Raw genomic sequence first — 23,170 nt, 5'->3', positions numbered from 1 at the left:
TTTTCCTCAGTTTCTTCAACCTCATCCATAGGACAGAAAGCAAGGCCTTCTTCTAGGCTCCTGGAAACAAGGTAGGGGCCAGGTTGGCATTTGTTTTTCACCTTAATCACTACACCCAGCAGCGCCCTGCACACGCACACGCGTGCGCACACACACACACACACACACACACTCAGTCAATTCAGTTTGCCAAATTGAACAAGTAATAACGAGTAATAAACAGCCTCTACCCTCAAAAAGTTCAGAGAGGTGGAAAAACGACTACCACAATATAATTAGATGCTGCCAGTCCCATCAGCTTCCATCTGTAATAAAGACTGGGTCCTCAGAAGCGTGAAAGCCGTCAGCAGAACCAGCTCTACAAGTATCTCCAGAGAGCGGGCACCCAAGTCGTAATAATAATCGCTAAACATTGTTGGAGTCCTTCCTATGTGCCAGGCACTGCTGTGTGTGCTTTCTTTGTGTTTGTTCACTTAATTCTTCAACAACCCTGAAGCAGATTAGCCTTTTATTACCTAATAACCTCATTTTTACACCTGAGCACAGAGAGGATATGGAACTTGCTCAGGGTAGCACAGCTAGTAAGTAGAGCAGGCAGGATTCAAACCTGGGCAGAGCAGCCCCGGGCCATTCGAAGGTTCTGCTTCCCCTACGTGAGGAACGTTGCATGATTTTCAGGGCCTCCTCACAGCAGCAGCCTTGAGTTCTCACAATTAGAGTCACTTTTAAGGGTCCATTAGAAACAAATCCTTTACCGAATTAAGGCGTTACTTACCAGAAAGGGATAGCAAACTCGCTAGCCGACCTCACTAGTCAGAGTAAGGGTATCAGTTCTGAGTGGCTATCAAAGCTTGTTAAGAACCATTGTTGTTTTTAGTCACTAAGTCCTGTCTACACATTGTTCTTTTTAGTCACTAAGTCCTGTCGACACATTGTTCTTTTTAGTCACTAAGTCCTGTCAACTCTTTTGTGACCCCGTGGACTGTAGCCCACCAGGCTCCTCTGTCCATGGAATTTCCCAAACAAGAATATTGGAGTGGGTTGCCATTTCCTCCTCCAGGGGATCTTCCCAATTCAGGGATTGAATCCTCTCCTGCCCTGGCAGGTGGATTCTTTATCACTGAGCCACCAGGGAAGCCCAGTGTATCATTAAAACCAGGACCCAGGCAGTGACATCCAGCAGAGAGGGCAGAGGAGACCCTAAAGCACTGGTACCCAAAGCTGGAGAAGCCTGATGCTGCAGAGAAGTGGGGAAGTGGGGAAAGAGCATGTGGGCCATGGCAGCAAAACACATTAGGAAATAGACCAGGGAAGCTGCCTGGCAAGCATTTGGGAACAGTCAACCCTGGGTGCCAGCGAGGCTCTGGGAAGAGTTGATCCCAGATCCACCCCAGACCCATGACAGATCTCTCTAGAAGGAATGGTGGTAAAATTGGGCTCTGCTTTTGACTCAGTGCAAGAAATCAGGAATTCGCCTAATTATGGCAGCAGGAAATAGTATGAAATTAGTCCTGGCCACAGGGCACTGAGTGTAGCTGTAACCTGCTAAGCCCTCAGGCAGCCCTCCTCTCTGCTAGGGAACCCTGGGCTCATTCTCTGTTGTTGGGTATGACCCAGTGGATTCTGACCAGTTGTGTTTGTACAGTTGACCCTTGAACAAGGGTTTGAACTGCATGGGTCCACTTATACACAAGTATTTTTCAATAAATGCATATGATAGTTCTGCACGATTTCTGGTTGGTTGAATTCAGGAACTATAAAGTTATACACGGATTTTGGACTGCACAGAAGTCAATGCCCCAACCCCCACATTGTTCAAGGATCAACTGAATTTGTGTCTTCTGAGATTTGGAAAGATGGTGGAGAACTCAGTTATCTTCATTCCAAACACATAGCACCACTGACAGGAAGTAGGATCTCAATAAGTGATTCTTAGAGGAATGAGCAAGTGAAAGAATGAATGAATAAGGGTCAGCTGTATTCACACACACATACGTGTATACATACATGTGTGTATGTGTGCATAGAACCATATATTTGTTTGGTTCTTGTGTTTGTTTTTTAATGGTTGTATCAGAGTCTCAACTGTAGTTGAAATTCTGGTCTAACTACAGTGAAGTTTTTAGGATCCAAAACATGGATGCCACACTTTTTACTCTGTTCAGGTAGGAAGATGTCACTAAATCCAAAAGCCCAACAAATTCAACCTCCAAGAGATGGTCAAAGCTTGACAGGCTACCCAGCTTCTCAGATGACCAAGGGCTGAAATGGCAGTACCTCAGTTATAGCTTGTGCATGCCTGGGCAGGAAGGGGGTCGTGCTGCCCCAGGAGGCCTTTTGCCCCTCCACCCATAGCTTTGTTCCTGAGCCCAACCCAGTTGACCCCAGTGGTGGCAGTGGTGTGGGCAGATGGCCTTCATGTGCTGTAAGTTCCTGTTTCCTGTGGGACACTTGCCAAATGGGGTTTTCAACACCCAGGAAACCTCTCCCTATCAGGCAAGATTGCAAGGAGTTTGTATGTTAATTGCATCCCCCCTCCCCCGCCCCATAAGGCCCTGCCCTTTGGAACCTGGCCCTGGTGTTGCTGCCCAGGTATTTCACAAACACCCGTTTTGCGCCAATCCAGGGGTGTTCCCATCCTGCCCTGCACACCCACACCTCTCGGCCCTGTCCCTCAGAGTCCTCTTACCTGTGACTACTACACTAATTTTATTTCCCACATCTACAAGTTTCTTACAAAAAATTTCCCTGACCACCAAGATTCCACAGGTAACATGATAGTCTGAGCATGTTCCCACACCGCGCTGGCCCCAGGGAGCTGCACCTGGACGAAGGAGAGCTCCTCACCGGATGAAATGTATCTCAGCCGAGTAGAAAGCAGATAATGTATCTCCAAAGCAAATACAAGATTACATAGATCTCAATCTGCCTTCTGTATTAGCTGGATTAAATTTGACTAAATATAAAGCAAAATCCCAATTAACAGTGACTTAACCACACAAGGTTTTATTTTCTCAAATAAAAGAGGCAGGGAAGTAAGCACACAGAACTAGTATGAAGCTCTTTCCAGCTTTTGCCTCTGGGTTGACCCTGATTCTCAGGTCTAAAAAGGCTGCCAAAGCTCTAGACATTATGTTCCAGGCAGCAGCAGACTTACTGGAAGTTGTACATAGTACCTTCACATGCATCTCACTGAGTAGAATTTAGTCACATATTCACACTCAGCTCCAGTGGAGATCAAAGGCTAAACGAAATATAGCCTGTATTCTGGGAATCCAGAATGTAGAACTGTTTATAAGACAACTGGACTCATCTCTTCAAAGGTGACTGCTTTAGATTTTAAAAGGCTAAAGAGGCATATAGATGAGCCTTTATGTATATATATATATATATAGAGAGAGAGAGAGAGAGAGAGAAAGAGAGAGAGAGAATGGTGAGAAGATTTGATCTGTTGGAGACAAGGTATAATGTAGGAATTGGTTTTTAGTCACTCATCCATGTCCAACTCTTTGCAACCCCATGGACTGCAGCCTGCCGAGTTCCTCTGTCTATGGGATTTTCCAGGCAAGAATACTGGAGTGGGTTGCCATTTCCTACTGCAGGAATCTTTCCAACCCAGGGGGTGAACTCGCTTCTCCTGTATTGCAGGTGGATTCTTTACCACTGAGCCACCAGGGAAGCCCCTAGGTGAGACTTGATTGATGCCAGAAGTTATTTTTAGGATGATAAGGAAGCCTGGAATACGGACTGAATGTTAGATGATATTAGAAAATCATGGCTAATTTTCTTAGGTGAGATCACAGAATTATGTTTTCAAAGGAACATATTCTTATTTTTAACAGATAGAAGCTACAAAGTACTTAGGAGTGAAGTGTCCTGACATCTACCACTTCCTTCAAAATGGTTCATCCATCTCTGAAAGAGGAGCAGCTATCCAGCTGAGTTGTTCTGCCTGGCACTGGGCCCCCCTAGGAGACCATCCTGTGAGTCTGAGAGCCACAGGCCTGGAGGGCAAGACCCAGGTCTGAGCAGCCTGCATGGAGCTGGCTGTGGGGCTCAGGGATCTACTGTAAAAACCTTTACATGGTACTTAGTATGTGAAACATGGGTCTATAGGTGTTTTACAAATATTTCCAAAAGGTGCTTTACAAAAAGTTACAAATATTAACTCATTTACACTTTATAATAACTCTGTAACAAAAATGTTTTTGGTACCCTCAAATTAAGGTGAGGAAACAAGAGGCACAGAGAGCTTAAGCAACTTGCCTAAGATCACACAGCTGGCATATGGCCGTCAGGATTCCAAACCAGGCAGTCCATTCTTAACCAAAACACTGTGCTGACTTTTCTTTTTTTTAATTGAGGTAAAATTTGCATATTATAAAAGTAACCATTTAAAATGTACAGTTCAGTGGCATTAAGTACATTCACAATATTGTACACCCATCTCATCCATCTAGTTCCAAAATATTTCATCTCCCCAAAGGGAAACCCCATACCCACTAGCAGTCACTCCTCATTCTTCCCTCTCCCCCACCCCTGGCAACCTCTAATTACTTTTTGACTCTTGGGTTTGCTTATTCTAGACATTTTATATAAATTGAATCATACAGTAAAAAAAAAAAAAAAAAAGGTTCATCTTGAGTTTGCCTGTTCTAGATATTTTATATAAATTGAATCATACAGTAAAAAAAAAAAGGTTCATCAAAATCAAAGTATATAAATAGGTTAAAAAATTGATAAGAAAAGCACAGAAAAGATAGAATTACTGAGTTTAAGTGAAGAGGGTATGAATATTTGTCACACTCTTCTTTCAACTTTTCTGATCTCTGAATGTCTTATAATAAAAATTGGAGGAGGGTAATTTTCTATTTGGTTTGACTGTTTTAGTCTTTACATGAACTTGACTGCCTCTTGGTAATCAGGAATGCTGTTCCTGTCAGCACTGTGGAGCCAACCAGTTCAGAGGGTCTGCAGTGAGTGGGTTCAATCTCCAGTCAATTAAACTTGGATTTCAGACAAACAAGTACATTTTTTATAAGTCCCAATTATTGCATGGGATGTGTTTATACCAAAAGCTTATTCATTGTTTATCTGGAATTCAAATTTAACTGGACATCCTGTTGTTTTCATTTGTTTTATTAAAACTGGCAACTCTTCTAATGAAGAGAATGAACGTGGCATAAGTAATGGTATTTGACTGCCAGGTTGTTGTTGCTTAGTCGCTAAGTTGTCTGGCTCTTGTGCAACCCCATGGACTGTAGCCCGCCCAGCTCCTCTGTCCAAGGAATTCTCCAGGCACGAATACTGGAGAGGATTGCCATTTCCTTCTCCAGGGGATCTTCCTGGCCCAGGGATTGAACCTGCATCTCCTGCGTTGGCAGGTGTATTCTTTACCGCTGACTCACCAGGGAAGCCCTGTGACCGCCAAGACTAGGTCATAAAAGGCGGTGTAGCTTCCACCTTGCGCTAGATCACTCGCTCTGGGAGAAGGCAGATGCCCTGGTGTGGAGACACTCAGGTAGCCCTTCATGCCAACAGCTAGCAACAGCTCCCGAGCTACATGCGTGAACCACTTCAGAAGTGAATCCTCCAGCCCCAGCAGAGCCTCGGGTGACTGTGGCCCTGGCCAACCTCATGGGAGACCCTGAGCCAGAGCCACCAACTCCTTTGCTCCTGAACTCCTGAGCCAACACTGTGTGGGACAGTAAATGATGGTTGCTTCAAATGCTACGTGTTGGATTTTCAGGCTCAGTCCTGGCTGGCACCGTGGTTCCTACAGAACATTACTCACCTCTATGGGGCTCTGAGCTTTGATTACTAGACCCCATTTAACCACCTTATTTCAGACCAATCAAGTGCCCAGGGCAAGTTTCTATGAACACTTTTTTATAAAAAGTAATGACAGGACTTCCCTGGCAGTCCAGCTGCTAAGACTTTACACTTCCACTGCAGGGAACACGGGTTCAATCCCTGGTTGGTGAACTAAGATCCCGCATGCCACCTGGTGTGGGGGGCGGAGAGGGGGTGAGTAATGGCACATAGACATCTTATCTGTAAAAGAAGATGGACTTTTGAGGGAGAAGAAAAGGGGCTAATAATACTTTTCAGAGGTCCTGTGAGGCCCTTTACCTTCATTTTAGCTGTAAATACAGGCCTGGTAATACCTATTTGCAGGACTTTTATGACAATTAGAAATAACATTTATAAGGAGAGTAGGATGTGCTGAGCCATAACCGCACTTAGTATTCAATCCTCAGAACAGCCTTCTGAGATGGGTTTCTTTTTCTCCCCATTTTACACATTGGGAGACTGAGGCACACAAAACTTACATGAATCCCCACAGCCAGAGGAGAGACCAGCAGGGCTGCCTGAGACAAGTGAGAATGGGTGAACTCAGGGAAAGCTACACCCAGTCTGTTGACCTTCCCTGTGGGTCTTTGTTGAAACACACACACACACACACACACACACACACACACACACACACACACATGAATGTGGCAAGCACTTTGGCTGCAGCCCAACACACACACACACACACACACACACACACACACACACACACACATGAATGTGGCAAGCACTTTGGCTGCAGCCCAACACACACACACACACACACACACACACACACACACACAGACATGAATGTGGCAAGCACTTTGGCTGCAGCCCAACACACACACACACACACACACACACACACACACACGAATGTGGCAAGCACTTTGGCTGCAGCCCAACACACACACACACACACACACACACACACACACACACACACACACACACACACAGACATGAATGTGGCAAGCACTTTGGCTGCAGCCCAAAGTGGCTTGCTAAACCCACAGTTCCTTGTTTCTCTTTCCACCAAGGAAGAGACATAATGAAAGCTATCCTCAATGAGAAAGTAGAGAAGGAACAAGTTTATTCCAGAGCAGTACTTGAAAATCCCCAGTGTGAAGCAGCCTAGAAGGAAAGGGGCCCTCTCTTACAAAGTTGTAGGAAAGGATAAACTGAACAATGCTCTCTAATGGCAATCTGGCAGTAACTATCAACATTCTAACCTTGGCCTGAGCGATAACCATTTCTGGGCATCTTTTCTACAGAAATTCTACTGGAAGAGCCCAAAGATACACAAAAAGGGACACCCTGCCATGCTGTGACTGAAAAATGAAACAGCCTGTCTACCCACAAGCAAATATTGATATATCTGTGCTGCAGAAACCCAAAGGGCTGATAGAAAGAGCAAGGTGGACTGAAGGAATGGACATTGAAGGACTGCCTGGTTGTATGGGGGAGAAAGCAAGTTGCAAAATAAGATTTAATTTACTAGTTATATTTAACTAATGGGAAATTGGCAGGGGATGCAAGAAGCAGCACTTTGAGTCCTTTGAATGTCTCCAACGTCTTCCTCCCCCAGCCAGAGAAAACTCTGCTTTTAAAGGGAAAATAAATGACCTCTTCCCTTGAAGGTTTTAAAGTTTTAACAAAATGGTCTAAAATTGTGTGTTTAGTCTGTCCAAAATTTTGTCTGTGAATGTAGGTGAAATACATTAACACCAGAAATAAAAAGCATATATCCATACAACTTTGAACCTAGTAGACTCTCAGTAAGTAATTATCTAGTAAAGATTTTAAAATTAAAATAAATAAGGGGGCTGGTGTGATTAGATGGGGCTTCCCAGGTAAAGTGGTAAAGTATCCACCTCCCAATGCAGGAGATGCAAGAGACATGAGTTTGATTCCTGGGTCAGGAAGATCCCCTGGAGAAGGGAATGGCAACCCACTTCAGTATTCTTGCCTGGAAAATCCCATGGACAGAGGAGCCTGGCAGGCTACAGTCCATGGGGTCGTGAAGAGTCAGACACAACTGAGCGACTAACATTTAACAGCAATGGGTATGCGTTTGCAAATACAAAGAAAAATGTCTGGAAAAATCTAGATAGATATAAAAGTTCATTGTGATTATCTCTGAGATGTGGAACTGTTTGAGGAGGGAAGGAGTGGACAACACTTATTTGGGGACTATACTGTTTAATTTATTAACAGGTATTCTCGTCACACCAAGTTTTTTAACTGTGTTTATTGTTATTTTTTAAATACTTTTGGTTGCACTGGGTCTTTGTTGCTGCACTCGGGCTTTCTCTAGCTGGGGTGGGGGGGTTGCTCCTCTGTTGTGGTGCTTAGGCTTCAGTAGTTGTGTGGGTTTTAGTTGCTCTGCAGCAGGTGGGCCCTTCCAGGACTGGGCATTGAACTCATGTCCGCCTGCATTGGTATGTGGATTCCTATCCTCTGTACCACCAGGGAAGTCTCTAAGATTCTTTTTAAAAAAAACAGGAAAAAGATCTTTGTATCAAAGGCAGCATGAGACTGGCTGTTGGTTTCTTGGCAGAAGGAGTGGGCAGAGGTTGAGGCTGAGATTAAACGATGAGACAAGGACATGTTATCTCTACGGCAGCTACAGGCCTCTCCACAGAGCTACTGAGAAATAAATTTAAAATAAAACCTGCACTGAGGTGACGTGAATAAATCTGCACTGCTGGCTGTGCAGGCGTGCTGACATCAGTAGCACTTCCCAGCGGAGGCTTTCAACCTCCCATCACCATCTGCTTTTTGGTTTTGAAAAGGTTAGCATTTTTGTTTCTTTAGGTAATGACGAGACCTCTTGGGCCTCTTGTCTAGTGTTGAAGACACTGCCTGCCCAGCAGTACCAGGCCACAGATTGTATAGCAGGGGAACAACCAGCCCATCTTCTGAACTGGGTCTCCCAAGATCGCCAGGATGAAATCCAGACCTGTGGTATCTCAGAATGTGACCTGGCTTGGAGACAGGGCCTTTACACAAGTAATGCAGTTAAAATGACCAGCATGACCAGTGTCCCTCAACGAAGAGGTCAGGACCCAGACACATGGAGGGCAGAGCACGTGCAGACACGGAGAAGACGGCCATCCATAAGCCCTATTCTTGCAACTTTTATCGACATTTGAAACATTTTCAAAATACAGTTAAAACTTTAAATAAAGATAGGATGAAAGAGAATCCAGCTCCTGGGAAGCCGACGGCAGATCCTGGAGGGCAGAGGCCTGGAATGACCTGCGGCTTCTAGGCAAGAGGGTTGCAACGTAAGTCCAGTTTTTCAATGACTTTATTTTACCATGATTTTCCCTCCAAATGTCTACTGTCCCTGTAATATTTAAGGATCCTGGACTGTGAATCTAGAAAGAATCAAGGACGCAGTTCTTGTCTGACAAGTGATTAAGGAAAGCCTCGCGTGGCTTCTGCTGACCGTCAGGCTTGGCTTTTACAGTCCAGGGAGGAGGGGCCCTTGTGGTCTGGGAATGTGGTCTCCTCTCTCCATCAGCCCGGAAGGCTCGCTTGATTTAGTGGGACAGTCCCCTCAACCAGTCCTCACCTCCGATGATCTGCCCCAATGGCGTCTGTGACTGTGGCAAAACCCTGCTCCCTGGAAAAAGAACAAAACCATTTCGGCAAATGATAAAGGAAAGGCCCAGCTCTTACTGGAAGCCCGCATTCAACCAGGCTCCATCTGGTCGGTGACTGCGCCTGCTTCGCTATCCCAAACATATGCCTCATCCCCTCTGAACTGTCTTCACCCAGGAATCTCCCCAGGTCTTCAAACCAGGAAGGGAATCCATTTTAAGTACTGACAGCTCCCTGACCTCAAGCCAGTGTTACCAAATTAACAGGAATGTGGCCAGAATGCCTTAGTCCTATAAACACCACTGCCGTGGAAGTTAATCTTTAATTCTTTGGCACTGTACGAGCTTTGTCAAAAGAGCAACAGGGAAATTTCCCCCTGCATTTGGGATGTACCCCTCAGATGCTTTTTGAATGAAAAATAGAGACAGGTGAAATCCCCTTGATTGAGTCATTCTGAGTTGGTTGATACCACATGAACCTCGCCTCGTTCAAGCCACACGTGGCCCCACTCACTTCAAAAGGGCCTCCAGCTCCCGCTTGACCCCACCGACCACGGGTGGGCCCCGGTAGGTGAGGGCCGTATACAGCTGCACCAGGGAGGCTCCAGCTCGGATCTTCTCCAGCGCATCCTGCCCGCTGCTGACACCGCCAACCCCGACGATGGGAACTCTGCCTGCAGAGAAGCACACGGGACATGGTGAGGAAAGGAGGGCAAGACGTGAGAACAGGAGCTCAGTCTGGCTCCAGCCCCAGCTCCCTGCTGAGGGCGGTGGTTCAGGAACCCCAGTCCCATCACAGCCCGGAGCCCGCACACACAGAGCTCTGACGACAGACATGGAGTCCTTGCCTTGGGTGAGTGCATACATCTCCCGGATGGTTTGTGTTGATAAATCCCTGAGGGGCTTCCCACTCAACCCTCCTGGTTCAGAGCGCAGGGCACCCTGGAGGCTGGCAGGGCGACTGTCTGTGGTGTTTGTGACGATCAGTCCATCGATGCCCAGCTGCAGGGGAAGACAGAGAAAGAGCCCCCCCGGTCAGGGCATGATGGACTTGGAGAAGCTTTCCAGGAGGTCTGAGACAGCGGCGGGCCGGGCACCCACACCTAAGCCCCCAGAAGCCAGAGCCAGACCAGGCCTCGCTCATTACACTTCCCGGGCAAGTGTCAGAATGGGCCTCAACATGACAGTAACAGCCATCACGTACCAACTGCCAGTACGGTTCCACCAGGATGGGGTTTAGTCCTTAGAACAACTCAGTCTAGAGTGTCCTGTGCCAAGGCCTGCAGGTAGTAAGAGGTGGAACTAGGACTTGAAGCAGGACTGCGGGGCTCAGTCTGGGTTTGCACTGGTCTCCGGTGACACGGAGACCCGGTGTTAGACTGGAGACAGAGCACTGCAGTCTGACCAAGGCTGGAGGATGCACAGCCTTTAAAGCCCTTGCTGGAGGAAGAAGAGGGAAGAAGCAGGAGAAAAGGACCCGTTCAAACACTGATTCAAACATTTACTTTATTACCGGCATATCTTGCTTTATGGCACTTCACTTTATTGTGCTTCACAGATACTGAGTTTTTTACAAGTTGAAGGTCTGTGGCAACCCTGCAGTATCAGATGATGGTTAGCATATTTTCAGCAATAAAATATTTTTTAATTCAATGACATACATTGTTTTGGACTTCCCTGGTGGTCTAGTGGGTAAGACTCCGTGCTCCCAATCCAGGAGGCCTGGGTTCAATTCCTGGTCAGATCCTGCATGCTGCAACTGAGTTCACATGCTGCAACTAAGACCCAGCCCAAGCATGTCAGGATGGCCTAGTGGTCTAAGGCGCCAGACTCAAGGTGTCTAAGACCCAGCGCAGCCAAAATAAATAAGTAAATAAACAAGTAAATATTTTTTTTAAGGGGAGGGGCAGTTCCCAGAATAGAGCTATCACCAGAGATATCTGCAAGGATCACTTTTTAAAAAATAAAAGGTATGTACATTGTTTTTTTTAGATGTAATGCTATTGCACACTGAGCAGGCTATACTGGCATAGTCTGTGTGCCCTGGGAAACCAAGAAGTTCCCATGACTTGCTTTATTGCAGTGGCAGAACTGAACTTCCTATATCTCTGAGGTATGCCTACATAGGAGCAGAAGAGCCTGGCAGGCTACAGTCCCTGGGGTCGCAAAAAGTCAGACATGACTCAGTGACTAAACAATAATGACTATATGTGATACACTCAATCGTGACAGACCATACCAGCCCGTAATATAACAGAAACTGCCATCCAGGCTAACCCAGCTGGTCAGGTGGCCTCTACAGGCAGTGAAGGGTGTCCCCAGGCCCTGACCCTCACCTCTCTCACCACACTGGCAATATCCTCCTTGTCCTCGGCTGTGAGGTCGGGAGCAATCTTCACCAGGACAGCTGGCTTGTGGGCCACCTTCAGGGCATCCCTCTCCTGCAGCACCTACAGCAACATGGGGCCAGAGATGGGGACCCTGAGACTGCAGCCTCCAATGTGACCCTGACCTGCAGCTGCAGACGGTGTGTCTTCACACCAGCTGTCACACTAAGGCACCAGCAGTTTCTCCTTCTCCGGAAACACCACTCTCAGTTATGCAAACAATCCCATCTAGATCTGATTCCATTCTTTTGAACCAAGGAATCCCTGAGAGTGAGTCCCTAATATCACTGGCATTGGCTAATACATTAAGGTTTATTGAGACTTTTGTCCCTAAAAGAGACAGCAAATTCAAGTACTGTTTGATGAAAAGTCATTCTATCATTCATTCATTTAATGTGCTAGATGCTAGGAACAGAGTGGTAAATGAGAGAGATGTCCCTGCTCTCATAGACACTGTGGATTAACAGCAGGGATAGATAACTGAGCAGTTGATTAATACTGAGCACAATCAGTGTTATATAGGGGATAAGGGGGAAGTGAGGGGTCCTATCTGGTCCAGGTCTTAAGGACAATTCCTCGATAGTAGATAGCGATGGTGAAGATTGGCCCTAGAGGATGAACAGTAGGTCAAACTAGTGGAGCGGGGCCTGGACATGTAATTGCCCACCTTGGTCAGCAGACGGCGCAGTTCGGCCTTTCCCTGAAGGCTCCGCAGCCCAGCCGTGTTGGGACTGGACACATTCACTACCAGGTAGTCAGCCAAGGGACCCAGGACTCGAACCCCCTCTGCATAGTCGGAGGCAGCGTCCACCGAGGTCTTATTCTTCCCCAGGTTTATTCCCAGCGGCAGCCCATCTGTAAATATCACCGGTCAGGATTTTGTCCCCACTCAGCATTTCCCACACAATATTTTGAAGCCGTCCTTGACCAACAGCCCATGAACAGTCTAAGGCCTTCCAGCTCCACGTGTGACCTTGCCCATACCAGCTGACAAACCCTGAGCTATGCATGGTGCCCTGCCTGCCGACCAAAACCCACCCTCTACCTTCGTCTGCACAGCTGTGTCTGGGCAGCTACTAGGATGTTTTCCTGCTTTGTCGCTTTGTGCCCTTTTTTTTTTAATTTAATGGGGCCTGGAGACATTAGGAGTGCAAATACTAGTGATGAAAAAGGTAGGGCTCGTAAATGCAGTACAGCTGGGAAGAGACAAGTCAACAGCATGCCAGAGGACAGCTGTTGACTCTCAGGGGCTGCTTGTTGCACTTGGGTCAAGGGACTGGGTGTGTGGTTGTGAAGAAAATGCAAAATTAAAGGATACATAGAAAATAGACTGGAAAATATTTTCAGTTCTCATGCCTAAAATGAAGAGGCATAACAGTTTTATCATTCCCATCCTGAGAAGGGACTCCCCTTATAACTAAGGTGACCGCACATCCCAGAGCTCCCAGGCCAGCCCTGAACACTCCTGTGGCCTGGGCATAATTATTCGTGCCTGTGTCCCTTCCACTCTCAAAAGTGTTGTCTCAGCATGCACAGTAAGTAATACGGTTACCTTACTCTAATAAAATACAGGGAATTATCACCTGACTTGTATTTTCAACTTTCAGTGTGTTTCCGAAAGGTATTTTTCTATGTGTGAAAGCAAAGGCTTGTCTGTGCTTGATTTCTCCTAGGATACCACTTTATCTGCAAAGGATAAAGTATATCCATGGTGCCAGCTGTTTTTCCCGCCAGTTGGCTGACAGAAGACCTGAGACATCCAGCTAGTTCACAAAACGTGTCAGGTCAGGGAGGGTCAAAGAACAACACCTGGTCCTGCTATCGCACACAGTAAATGCAGTCCCTGTTTTATCATCAGCTTGAATGTAAATGAGATTCGTGTAGCTAATCTCATAGGTGGAGGGGAGGAGAGGGAACCCAATTAGACAAGTTATATAACAGGGTCTCCAAGCTTCCCAAATCAAGCTAAGATGGTTTGGAAGCTGTAATTTTTTTCCACCAGGCAAACTGGTTTAAAAGAGAATATCATTTTCATGTAGCCAGTGGGTCTTTCATCAGTAGTCATTTGCCCCAGATGACAACATTTGAGGGTTAGACAAAAATTGCTGAATTACTCTATCCCCAAAGGGCACCACAGCTTTTAACAAATTCAAGGTTATTGGCATGGTGCAAGCAACTAAGCTGTCTTCAAGGCTTCCAACTGCTGCTAAACACAACATGCAGAGCTCTGCTGTGGGATTTTGCTTCACTCCAACAAATGTTAGCACCAGAGTGAGGGCTGAGGGGTCAGGCAAGGGAGTACAGAGGAGAAAAGTGGTGTAAAGGGCACTGTGGACAATTAAAAGAAGGGAAGGGAGGCCAGGCAGGAGAGTATCACACACCATGACAGTGCTGTTGTGACCTGCAAGTCCCCCAAGTGGCATGGTCTACAGTATAGCAGGGTCTGGTTCTACCAAAGCCAGGGAGTTCCAAGCAAGGCCACTTCCTACTCCCCAAATCAGAGGTTGCTAACTTTCGATCTTGCTTCTAGAAATGAAGCCAATATACACAGGTTTTTTTCATCTCACCACCAGGACATTTAACGAGGCTAAACTTCTGGAACGCGTTCCAGAGGGGCCTGCTCAGAGAGGAAGACAGCCGTAACCTCACCCAACCCCAGAGGATGCCTGGGAAGATACGGTGAAGACACTTCTGTGCCAGGACCACCACATGCACCCCAGGGCACCGCAGGGCAGAGAGCCCTGGGAACGAGCATCAGCACCTCTGAAGGCGGCCTACAAAAATGTATGCTGTTTCCAGACAAGTCACGGAGGATCCTTTCCCAGTGCTGGAAATAGTTAGTTATCCCTGAGTGGGGAAGAGGGTGAGTAATGTTAGTGTTCTTCTTCATGTTTCCCTGCATTTACTAACAGGTCTATCATCAGCATGCATCACTTCTATAATGGAGAACAGGACAACAGAGCAGGATGTACGAAGAAGGCACCCAGGCCCTGCTCGTGTGATCACAGAGCGGCCCCCTGCACTACTTATTTCCAAGCCGCCCACTTGTGATACAGGTTACATAATGAAGCAGGAACTAAGTGTTATCTTTGCTCAATTGCAAAGTTCAATTAAAAGCTTAGATGCTGTAGTGGAGCCAGGAAAATTCCTCTAGCAGAGGAGCCCTGAGTTCCACACTTTTTTTTTCCTATTGCTCAATCATGTTCACTTCACTGGGAACATTCCTGACTTTCTCCCACAAGTTTCCTTCCAACAGCTGAGGAACCGCCCTCTAATGCAGTGCCCTTTACCTTCTGTGAGCCTGGCCTGCGTCTGCTGTCTGGCCCGTAACCTGTGTTCCACCACTGAGAGTCCATGACTGTTAAATCCGTATCTGGAGCACAGAAGAGGGACAAAGTTAGGACCCTCAGGCAGAAAGCAAAGACGAGAGAGATGGAGATGGCTCCTTCACCACATGCCTGCATGCTAAGTCACTTCAGTCATGTTCAACTCTTTGCGACTCTGGACTACAGCCTGCCAGGCTCCTCAGTCCCTGGGATTCTCCAGGCAAGAATACTGGAGTGGGTTCCCATGCCTTCCTCCAGGGGATCTTCCCCAACCCAGGGATCAAGCCCATGTCTTGTCTCTTATGTCTCCTACATTGGCAGGAAGGTTCTTTACCACTAGCGCAATCTGGGAAGCCCATGTCACCATATATTTGTGACATAAAAATGAAAGGAAAAATCAGAGTCAGTTCTTAAACTTCTACAGTCTAAACATCCCAGGAAGTCCTAGAGAACTTGCCAGAACACCATCAAACACAGAGGAAAAATTACAATTTGCCAACAAGTCACTCAACCAACTAGCACTGTATACAGCCCAGACTCAACAAGGTAGCTGCCCCCAGACCTGTCTGGATCCAGCCCCTCCTCCTCCCCATCCACTGCTCCCACGCAGTGGGACCTCATCACTGTGATAACCCATCTTCCCGCCTCCTGCCTCGCCCCACAAATTCGTCTCCTGGAACCCATCCTGCCACTCCATCTCCCCATCCGTTCTCTCATCCAGCCGCCCTCTTCCTGGCCCAAGTCAAATGCTCCCTCCCCTCCTGGCATTCATGGAGTGCTCTATACCCGTCTTCCTCCTGGCTTGGGATGTACATAAAGGCTGCCATTCCCCTACTGGGTTACAGTCATCTCGAGGACAAGAGACAACCTCTTCTCTATCACCTGCCACTAGACACTCCACAAAGGCTGGGCCTCGTCTCTCTCCTCTCTACGTCCCCAGCCCACCGAGGGGTGCTGCTCTAATGGCCACCCCCTCCCTTCCTCCTCCTTACCAGTGGAACCCAGCTCCCCTGACCCAGGGTGAAAATGCCAGTGACATGTGATGGGGCTTGGTCACTGAGACAGAGTGCTGCCTACCAGGGAGAATACCCGCCTCCCCCCATATCCATGCTTCCTTTTCCCTTCTGCTCTCTGATGTCCTCAGGTGAGGACATATGCTTGCAGCTCAGGCTGCAAGAAGCGAAGGCCCACAGAAGTTGGACCAGAGTCCTGACACCACCCCACTGCTCAACCAACCCTAGAACTGCCTACTATACCCGTTATGAGGAAAAAATAATAACAAACACCCATTACTACTTAAACAGTAAGTAAGTTCTGCAGCCAGAAACACCTAACAGATACATGTGCTCATTGCCTCTGTTCATTCAGCACCCACCCTGGGCCAGACACACCTGGAGCCGGGAACACAAGGGCTCGGAGCTCAGGCCCGACTCCCTCGTGCCACTTCTCACGCACTGGATCCTACCAGGCCCTGTCATCCTGGTACCCACAGTTATTTGTGGCAGGTGAATCATAAACATTTTTTACCTGACCATTCTGAAGCTATCAATCCCACTTTACAGGGGAAAGATCAATAACTTAACATCTAATGCTGGAAATTTTCCCTGAAACAAGCACAATAAAGCAGGAGGTGCAGCGAAATAAACCTTCCATATGTCAGCCTCTCAGAAGGCCCTTAATGATCCCAAAGGTGCTTCCCAAACCTCCCCACCCCTGCCAAGGAGGCTCTCAAAATACTGTTACCAGAAAGGAGGAACTTCTCCACTTTCTGGGTTTGCTGTAGTGAAAACTGCCCAGGGGTCACAAAGAGAAGGGCTTTACACAGTCTAGAAGGATCTCTCTTCCTAAAAGCAGCTGTCTATATTGATTATTACCTTTCCCAGTTACTAAAGGCGGGGGCTGTGCTGTTCGGAAGAACCACTAACCACATGTGGCCACTGAGAGTGAAGCCTGGCCAGTCAAAACAAGAACGCTATAAGGATAACATGCTGGATTTCAAAGATTTGGTACAAGTAAAAGAAGGTAAATAGCCAGTCATGTTTATATTGCTTATATATTAAAAGTATATATTAAGCATTTACAATTAAGTAGTATAATACATAACTATTACAAATAACAAAGTAGTAGAATATATTATTAAAGTTAATTTTAATTTCACCTGTTTCTTTTTACATTTTTATTGTGGCTACTAGAATACTTTAAATTACATATAGGAATCCATAATATTTCTACTGGACAGAGCTGGGCAAGGGCACTGGAAGTAACAACGTGGAAAAAGCACACACTCTAAAGTCAAATGAGCCAACATCCACACCCACACTCTCCTGCTTTTGACCTTGTGACTGTAGCTGTTTTGTAGTCCTCCAAGCCCCAGCATGTATATACATTAAACTGAAATCATAAAACTTGCTTTTATGCCCACACAGAATAGATGCTCAACATGATTCCAGAACATTCCAAATGACAGAAAAATGTCCACGTCATACGGCTGCTCACCTACCTGTTAATGATAGCTTGGTCTTCCGGGAGGCGGAAGACCCTGGGCCTAGGGTTTCCTTCCTGAGGTTCTGGGGTTACGCTGCCTATCTCAACAAAACCAAAGCCCATCTTGTAAAGGCCATCCACCGCTTCCCCATGCTTGTCAAATCCTGCGGCGATTCCCACTGGATTTCGGAATTTATGGCCAAGGACTCTCACTTCCTAGGGAGAGAAAGAAAGAAAGTCACAGGCAGAGAAAGCCATGCTGGTGTTCCTCAAAGCATGGTCCCCGGCATGCCTACATCAGAATCACCTGCCTGTTAAACCTCAGGTCCCAGGGCCCATCCCTGGACTATGGAATCAGAGTCTTTGTTGGGGGCGTGGGGCACAGAATGGAACTCCGAGGGAATCGATCTTTATCAGTGCTCTCCAGCTGATTCTGATGCCAGCCAGAGTTCGAGAACCGTCGGGCTTTGTCATCGCCAAGGAGACAAACAGCGTCCCCACCATGGGTTGAACAGGAGACGGGCGCTGCCTTTTCCAATCACAGTTAAGGATTGTACCTTCTTATCCACTATCCTTGGTGGGAGAGAGGGGCTCGTTGGTTTCAGCCCCTAGTGGGTGCTATTCTGAAACAGGCAGCAAGATCCTTTCATCATCTTAGTAAGTCAGCCTCCCCCGTGTCCCTCCTCCTCAGCCAGGCGACACGAAGGCCCAGCAGAGCCCCCACGACTCCTGTCCTCGGCTGGGCAGCTCTGATTGCTGGGCCCCAGAACCAGGCTGGGAGGACCAGGTTCTTCCCTGGCAGACGTGGGCTGGATTCCTGATTGTTCACTACAATGAGAATGATTGGGGCCTAGTTACTGTCAGGTCTAGTCTGACTCCTGAGTGATTCAGGATTCTCACCCTGATGGGAGCCAACAAATCTAGTAGCAAGACAGATACATTAAAAGATGGGAAAGGCATCAGGCTATCATAAAGCCAGCAGTTGCCAGTGGAGTTGTCTCTGTCAGCTGATACTGCAGGAAAGCCTTTGCCGGGACTAGCAAGGGTCCCAGGCTGACACCATCTGGTCCCAGAAGCAGAAAGAAGAAAGGCTGCTCCAAAGAGGGGGGAGAACAGATGGAGGTGAGTGTGTGCACGTGGTTCCTCAGGGACTAGGAGGCAGGGGGCAGCACTGGGGGCCGCGCTCCAGGAGGGGCTCTTGACCCCAGCTGCACGATAGGACCCCCAGGCAGCCCTCAGTCCTCAAAGCCCAGAGATGATGGTCAAATGGGGCTGGCATCAATCCAGAGCACTGTGTACAGGTCTGCCCCGCTTTTCCAAAGCTCTCCTTATGCCACTTGGCTTTGCTATGAAAGAGCTACATTAGTAACCTGTTTTCTCTAACCAAAAGGAATCCAAAGAAAATTTTCACTTTTCTGAAAAAACATGACACACACGTCTTCTCAAAGCTGCAGGATGGGAAGTAAAGGAGATTCTAAGACGAAAAGGGATAGTGTAGGGAAGGCCACTTTGATCGGTAATAGTGACCTTCTCCAAAGAGGTCTGAGGGCTTCTTGGTGTTTTCTTCACATTCACATCATTCTAATATCCCCCATTTGGTATGAGTCTCTTCAGCGGAAACTGTCAGGGCTTACATGAGGAAGTAGATTCTGGGACATAGATTCTTCCACTTTACTGCAGAAACCCCAGCACACAGAAGAGTAAGGGGACACGGTGGTGCCCATGATTAAATGCAGGAAGGAATGGGGCTGGGACAGGAGCTGTATGCTTTCCTCAAAGGGCTTGGCTAGACATCCCTACATCACATTAGATGTTAGTGATGCTGGCATGCTTCCCTTTTCAGCAGAGGTGAACTCTGAGCTACCTGCGACCTCGGTGAGGCAGGGATGGTGGCTAAGGGGAAGGATGCTGAGCCAGACCCCATGGGTATGGATCCCGGCTCAGCCACCTCCTGGCTGGGTGCCTTTGGGTAAGTCACTTAACTCCTCTGCACCTCAGTGTTCCTGATCTATATAGATGGGGATGACAGTTTGGGGGCTAATTTGAGATTCTGGTTTTCAAAAGGATCAGCCCCAGCTGAATAAATTAGGAGACTTTGACCTTGACCTTTGTCTCTATCACACAAGGTGTTATAGGAGCACCTACCAGCATGTCAGAGTCTTGAAACGCGGTGCGAGGAAGGAGCCCCAGGGAGGTGAAGCGAATAGCCAGCCAGTGGGCTGCCTCAGGATCCAGCATCCGCTGCAGAGCCGGCATCAAGAGTTCAGCGTAGAAATGCTCATCCCCCATGGCCGTCAAGTAGGAGGCGAAGAGAAGTCCTCCACCCCCCAGGATCACCATGGCATCCTGGGCCCGCTTCTAGAAAAAAGAGCCAGTGGGATCCCCTCAAGGCCAGGCTGAGGCACCATCTCTAAACCCTTCACACACTTTACACACTCACAGGAAACATAATGACCTTTACATTCAGTCACGTTCCTAGCCTTCTGCTAATGCTGGTCTCCTTTGTTCCTGCTCACATATTGGCCTCTACAGGCAGAGGCTGTATCTATACTTCTGCAGACACTTTTCTGCCCCAAAGGACTTCAGGCCAGGGGTTTCAAGAGGGGCAGTAACCCTGGGGCATGCAGTGGAAATCTGGAGGAGACTGCTAATAGATTTAGTAAGTGGGCATCAGTAAAGTCAGAAATGCCTCTACGACTTTTGAAAATCCTACTGACAGTCACTAGGTACAAATATCTGTTCATACTACCTGAGCCTAGAACCAGAGACTCTACTTCCCCACATAAACACAATCCTATGTGGTTTTCATCTGCATTGACTTTCCAGGAATGCAATTACCTTGTTGATTGAGGGCTGACCATACTGTTTAGCACAGAACATTAATAAGAATCACTCACCATCTCAGAAGACATTCCTGTGGTACTAGAATTTCTAAGTAGAGGCTTACACACCTGACTCACTACCTAGATGACTCATGCCCTAATATTTATGGGTCAAAATACATATTATTATAAATTCATTTCTCCTTTATATTCCAATTAGGACATTATGTTGACCTTTTAAATTACCTATAGAAAGATTGCATTATACATAAATTCCACTTCAGGATGCAAAAGAGGGTTGCAAAAAATTTTTTTCTAAGGTCTTTTTTTTTATTGAAGTATAGTTGATCTATAATGTGTTAACTTTTGCTGTATAGCCAAGTGATTCAGTTATACATATATATACTTTTTCATATTTTTCCATTATGGTTTATCACTGGATATTGAGTATAGCTCCCTGTGCTATACAGTAGGACCTTGTTGTTTACCCATCCTATATATAATAGCTTGCATCTGTTAAGCCCTAATTCCCAATCCTTCCCTCTTCCACCTCTCCTACCCCTTGGCAACCACAACTCTGTTCTTATATCCAACAGCAGGTCTTCTTGCACCAAGCTCAAACATTGCTCATCATACTTTACTTATCACTGCCAGGTGCTGAGTCACTCACTCATTCATTCACCCCACAGTGACTGTGCACTCAACGATGGATTCCAGGCTCAAGTCCTTGCCTTCATGAGAAGTACAACCTCAGAAGGAGAGAGAAATCAGTGATCATACAAATGTACAACTGTGACAGTGCTATGAAGAAAAAAGTGATGGAAGAGCCTAACCTAATCTCAGAGGTAGAGAAAGGCTTCCTTGAGGAAGTGTCTTAAAGCTGATATTCAAAGAATAAATAGAAGTTAGCTAGGCGCCAGGGTGGGGGCTGGGGAGGGGCCAATGGTAAAGGCCCTCTATACTCTAGGCAGCAAAGGAGAATGAGATGCACCCAAGTAATGCGGGGAGGGGAAAGGTTTGTCTGGAATCAAGGAGTGAGGAAAAGTATGGCTTAAAAATAAGTTGGGGAGGCAGGCAGGGGTCTTGGCCAGAATAAAGTTTTGAGTTTGGTTCCCTAAACAAGGAGGTGACCTGATCAGCTTTGCCTTTAAGGGTCACTCCTAGCTGTTAACATAGATCTAGTATTCATTGTCTACACTTCTAGCCTCCTCCAGGAGATTGTAGGAACGCCCCTTGAGTGGATCCACCGATATCTGAGTGCTGTTACAAAAACCCTGCCGTAAAAGTTTATCTAAAAAGGCTGACACTATGTTTTACTGCAATTTCATTCCAGGTTGGATCCTGCACACAATGCTAGGGGGTCCTGTGTTCACTAAGCGTCCCTGTGCTTAGTTCAGTGAAAGCCCACGTGCTCTTACATAGATCAGCATCTACACTGTTTACATGTGCCATTTACACAATGACCAAGTACGTGTATAAATGCACGCGCATGACCATCAGCAGGCGTCTGCAAAGCTATACACACTACCCTAAGAGGCCCACGCTCTCGGATCCGCCTCCCGTCCACATCTCGCCCAAGCTAGCCCTTCATCCTCCCCCCGCCCGGCTTCCCGCCCGTGCTTTTCCACGCTGCCACATTAGCAGCACCAGCTGTACTCACTTTGAGCTGCCTCCACGCCATGTTCCTGCCACCACTGGGCCCGCCTCTGACTCGTTTCCATTGGAGGAGATGGAAACGTCCTCTAATCCCCGCCCCTCCGGGCACCTCCCCCGCCCAAGGAGGGGAAGGCTCCGCTCCGCTCGGAGAGTCTGATTGGACGTTCATGCGCGGGCGCATTCGTGGTGTCCACGCCTCTTCCGCCCGCCTGCCTCCTGCAGTCTTTGCTGCGGGGCCTCGCGCTCTGGCTGGGACACCTCGCACGGCTTTCCGGCATCCTGAATCCGTAGAGACGACTTCCTGTATGTTGAGTCTTAGATTCTAAGCCACACTCTCACCAACTTTTTGATCGTTCAAGTTAAAACATTTTATTGATAAGACTGTGTGTGCTTTAGATAAAGCGTGGGTTGAGAATGTATATAGGGCACTAAAAGGGTTGAGATGAATTACAGCACTGCGTAAGACACCTGAGTTGACTTCCAAAGAAGATTCCATGCACATCAGGTTTCACTATAAAAATGCCTAAAACGTACGTGTGTATGCATGTATGTATGTTTATAAGGATGTCGGGACAGTAAGACTTTGTGGGCAATTTCTGTGCCCACGTTTATTTGTACTTATGATCTCATTTTGATGCCAAGAAAGAGAACTAGCTCGTGTATAAATGAAGGATGTGCTACAGGTGAAGATCAAATAACATGCTCTATGAACAAAGGTTTTCATTAAGTTAATTAAAGAAAAGTGGTGAAAGTATTTGAAAACTAAAAGTGTCCTGCACCCAAACAATTCTTCTGCAGCTCAGACTTGGACTCCTCGGCCCAGAAACCTTCCCCCACAATTGCAAACTGTGTTTTCTTGGCATTTGAAACATTTCAGTTTTCTAGTTTCCGTTCCCACTACTGTCCCCCAGCCCGCTCCCCACCACAGAATTATTTCTTTGTATAAATGCCTTCGCCTGTCTCACTTCAGTGCATTTACTCTCGTGGATGCCTCTGCCAAGGTGCGTTTCATCTTCCTACATATGGCCGTCCTTCTATGTTCAAGTGCT

The 23,170-nt window shown here is 47.1% G+C and overlaps 2 protein-coding genes across 6 annotated transcripts in view; one reads left to right on the top strand and one right to left on the bottom strand.

The window, feature by feature from the left end:
• Positions 1–20,758, top strand: part of TXNL4B (thioredoxin like 4B) — a 51,168-nt gene extending 30,410 nt beyond the window's left edge. Inside the window, exons 7-14 of the transcript XR_014060230.1 lie at positions 3,843–3,983; positions 13,507–13,617; positions 14,407–15,379; positions 16,304–16,462; positions 17,043–17,181; positions 17,586–18,186; positions 19,490–19,612; positions 19,770–20,758. The gene's annotated coding sequence lies outside the window, so the exon portion shown is untranslated. The remainder of the gene's footprint in view (positions 1–3,842; positions 3,984–13,506; positions 13,618–14,406; positions 15,380–16,303; positions 16,463–17,042; positions 17,182–17,585; positions 18,187–19,489; positions 19,613–19,769) is intronic.
• On the bottom strand, positions 6,915–22,161 carry DHODH (dihydroorotate dehydrogenase (quinone)). Of its 5 annotated transcripts, none has more exons than XM_081512645.1 (11): positions 22,126–22,161; positions 21,136–21,214; positions 19,789–20,001; positions 17,660–17,859; positions 15,124–15,206; positions 12,501–12,688; positions 11,783–11,896; positions 10,295–10,448; positions 9,961–10,120; positions 9,419–9,469; positions 6,915–8,326 (listed from the first exon to the last, which is right to left on the bottom strand). In XM_081512645.1, exons 3-11 carry the CDS (start codon positions 19,981–19,983, stop codon positions 8,215–8,217), a joined length of 1,257 nt encoding a protein of 418 aa, XP_081368771.1. In that variant the 5' UTR covers positions 19,984–20,001; positions 21,136–21,214; positions 22,126–22,161; the 3' UTR covers positions 6,915–8,214. The 5 variants fall into 5 exon arrangements, with proteins under 5 accessions (XP_081368771.1, XP_081368769.1, XP_081368770.1 ...); XM_081512646.1 differs by lacking the exon at positions 6,915–8,326 and adding an exon at positions 8,963–9,108; XM_081512643.1 differs by lacking the exon at positions 21,136–21,214.
• Positions 22,162–23,170: the final 1,009 nt, after the last annotated feature.

Source organism: Giraffa tippelskirchi, chromosome 7, assembly GCF_054371585.1.
Source record: "Giraffa tippelskirchi isolate mGirTip1 chromosome 7, T2T-mGirTip1v1.2.pri, whole genome shotgun sequence".
In the NCBI taxonomy this organism is placed as follows: domain Eukaryota; kingdom Metazoa; phylum Chordata; class Mammalia; order Artiodactyla; family Giraffidae; genus Giraffa; species Giraffa tippelskirchi.
This window is presented reverse-complemented; position numbering and strand designations above follow the sequence as displayed.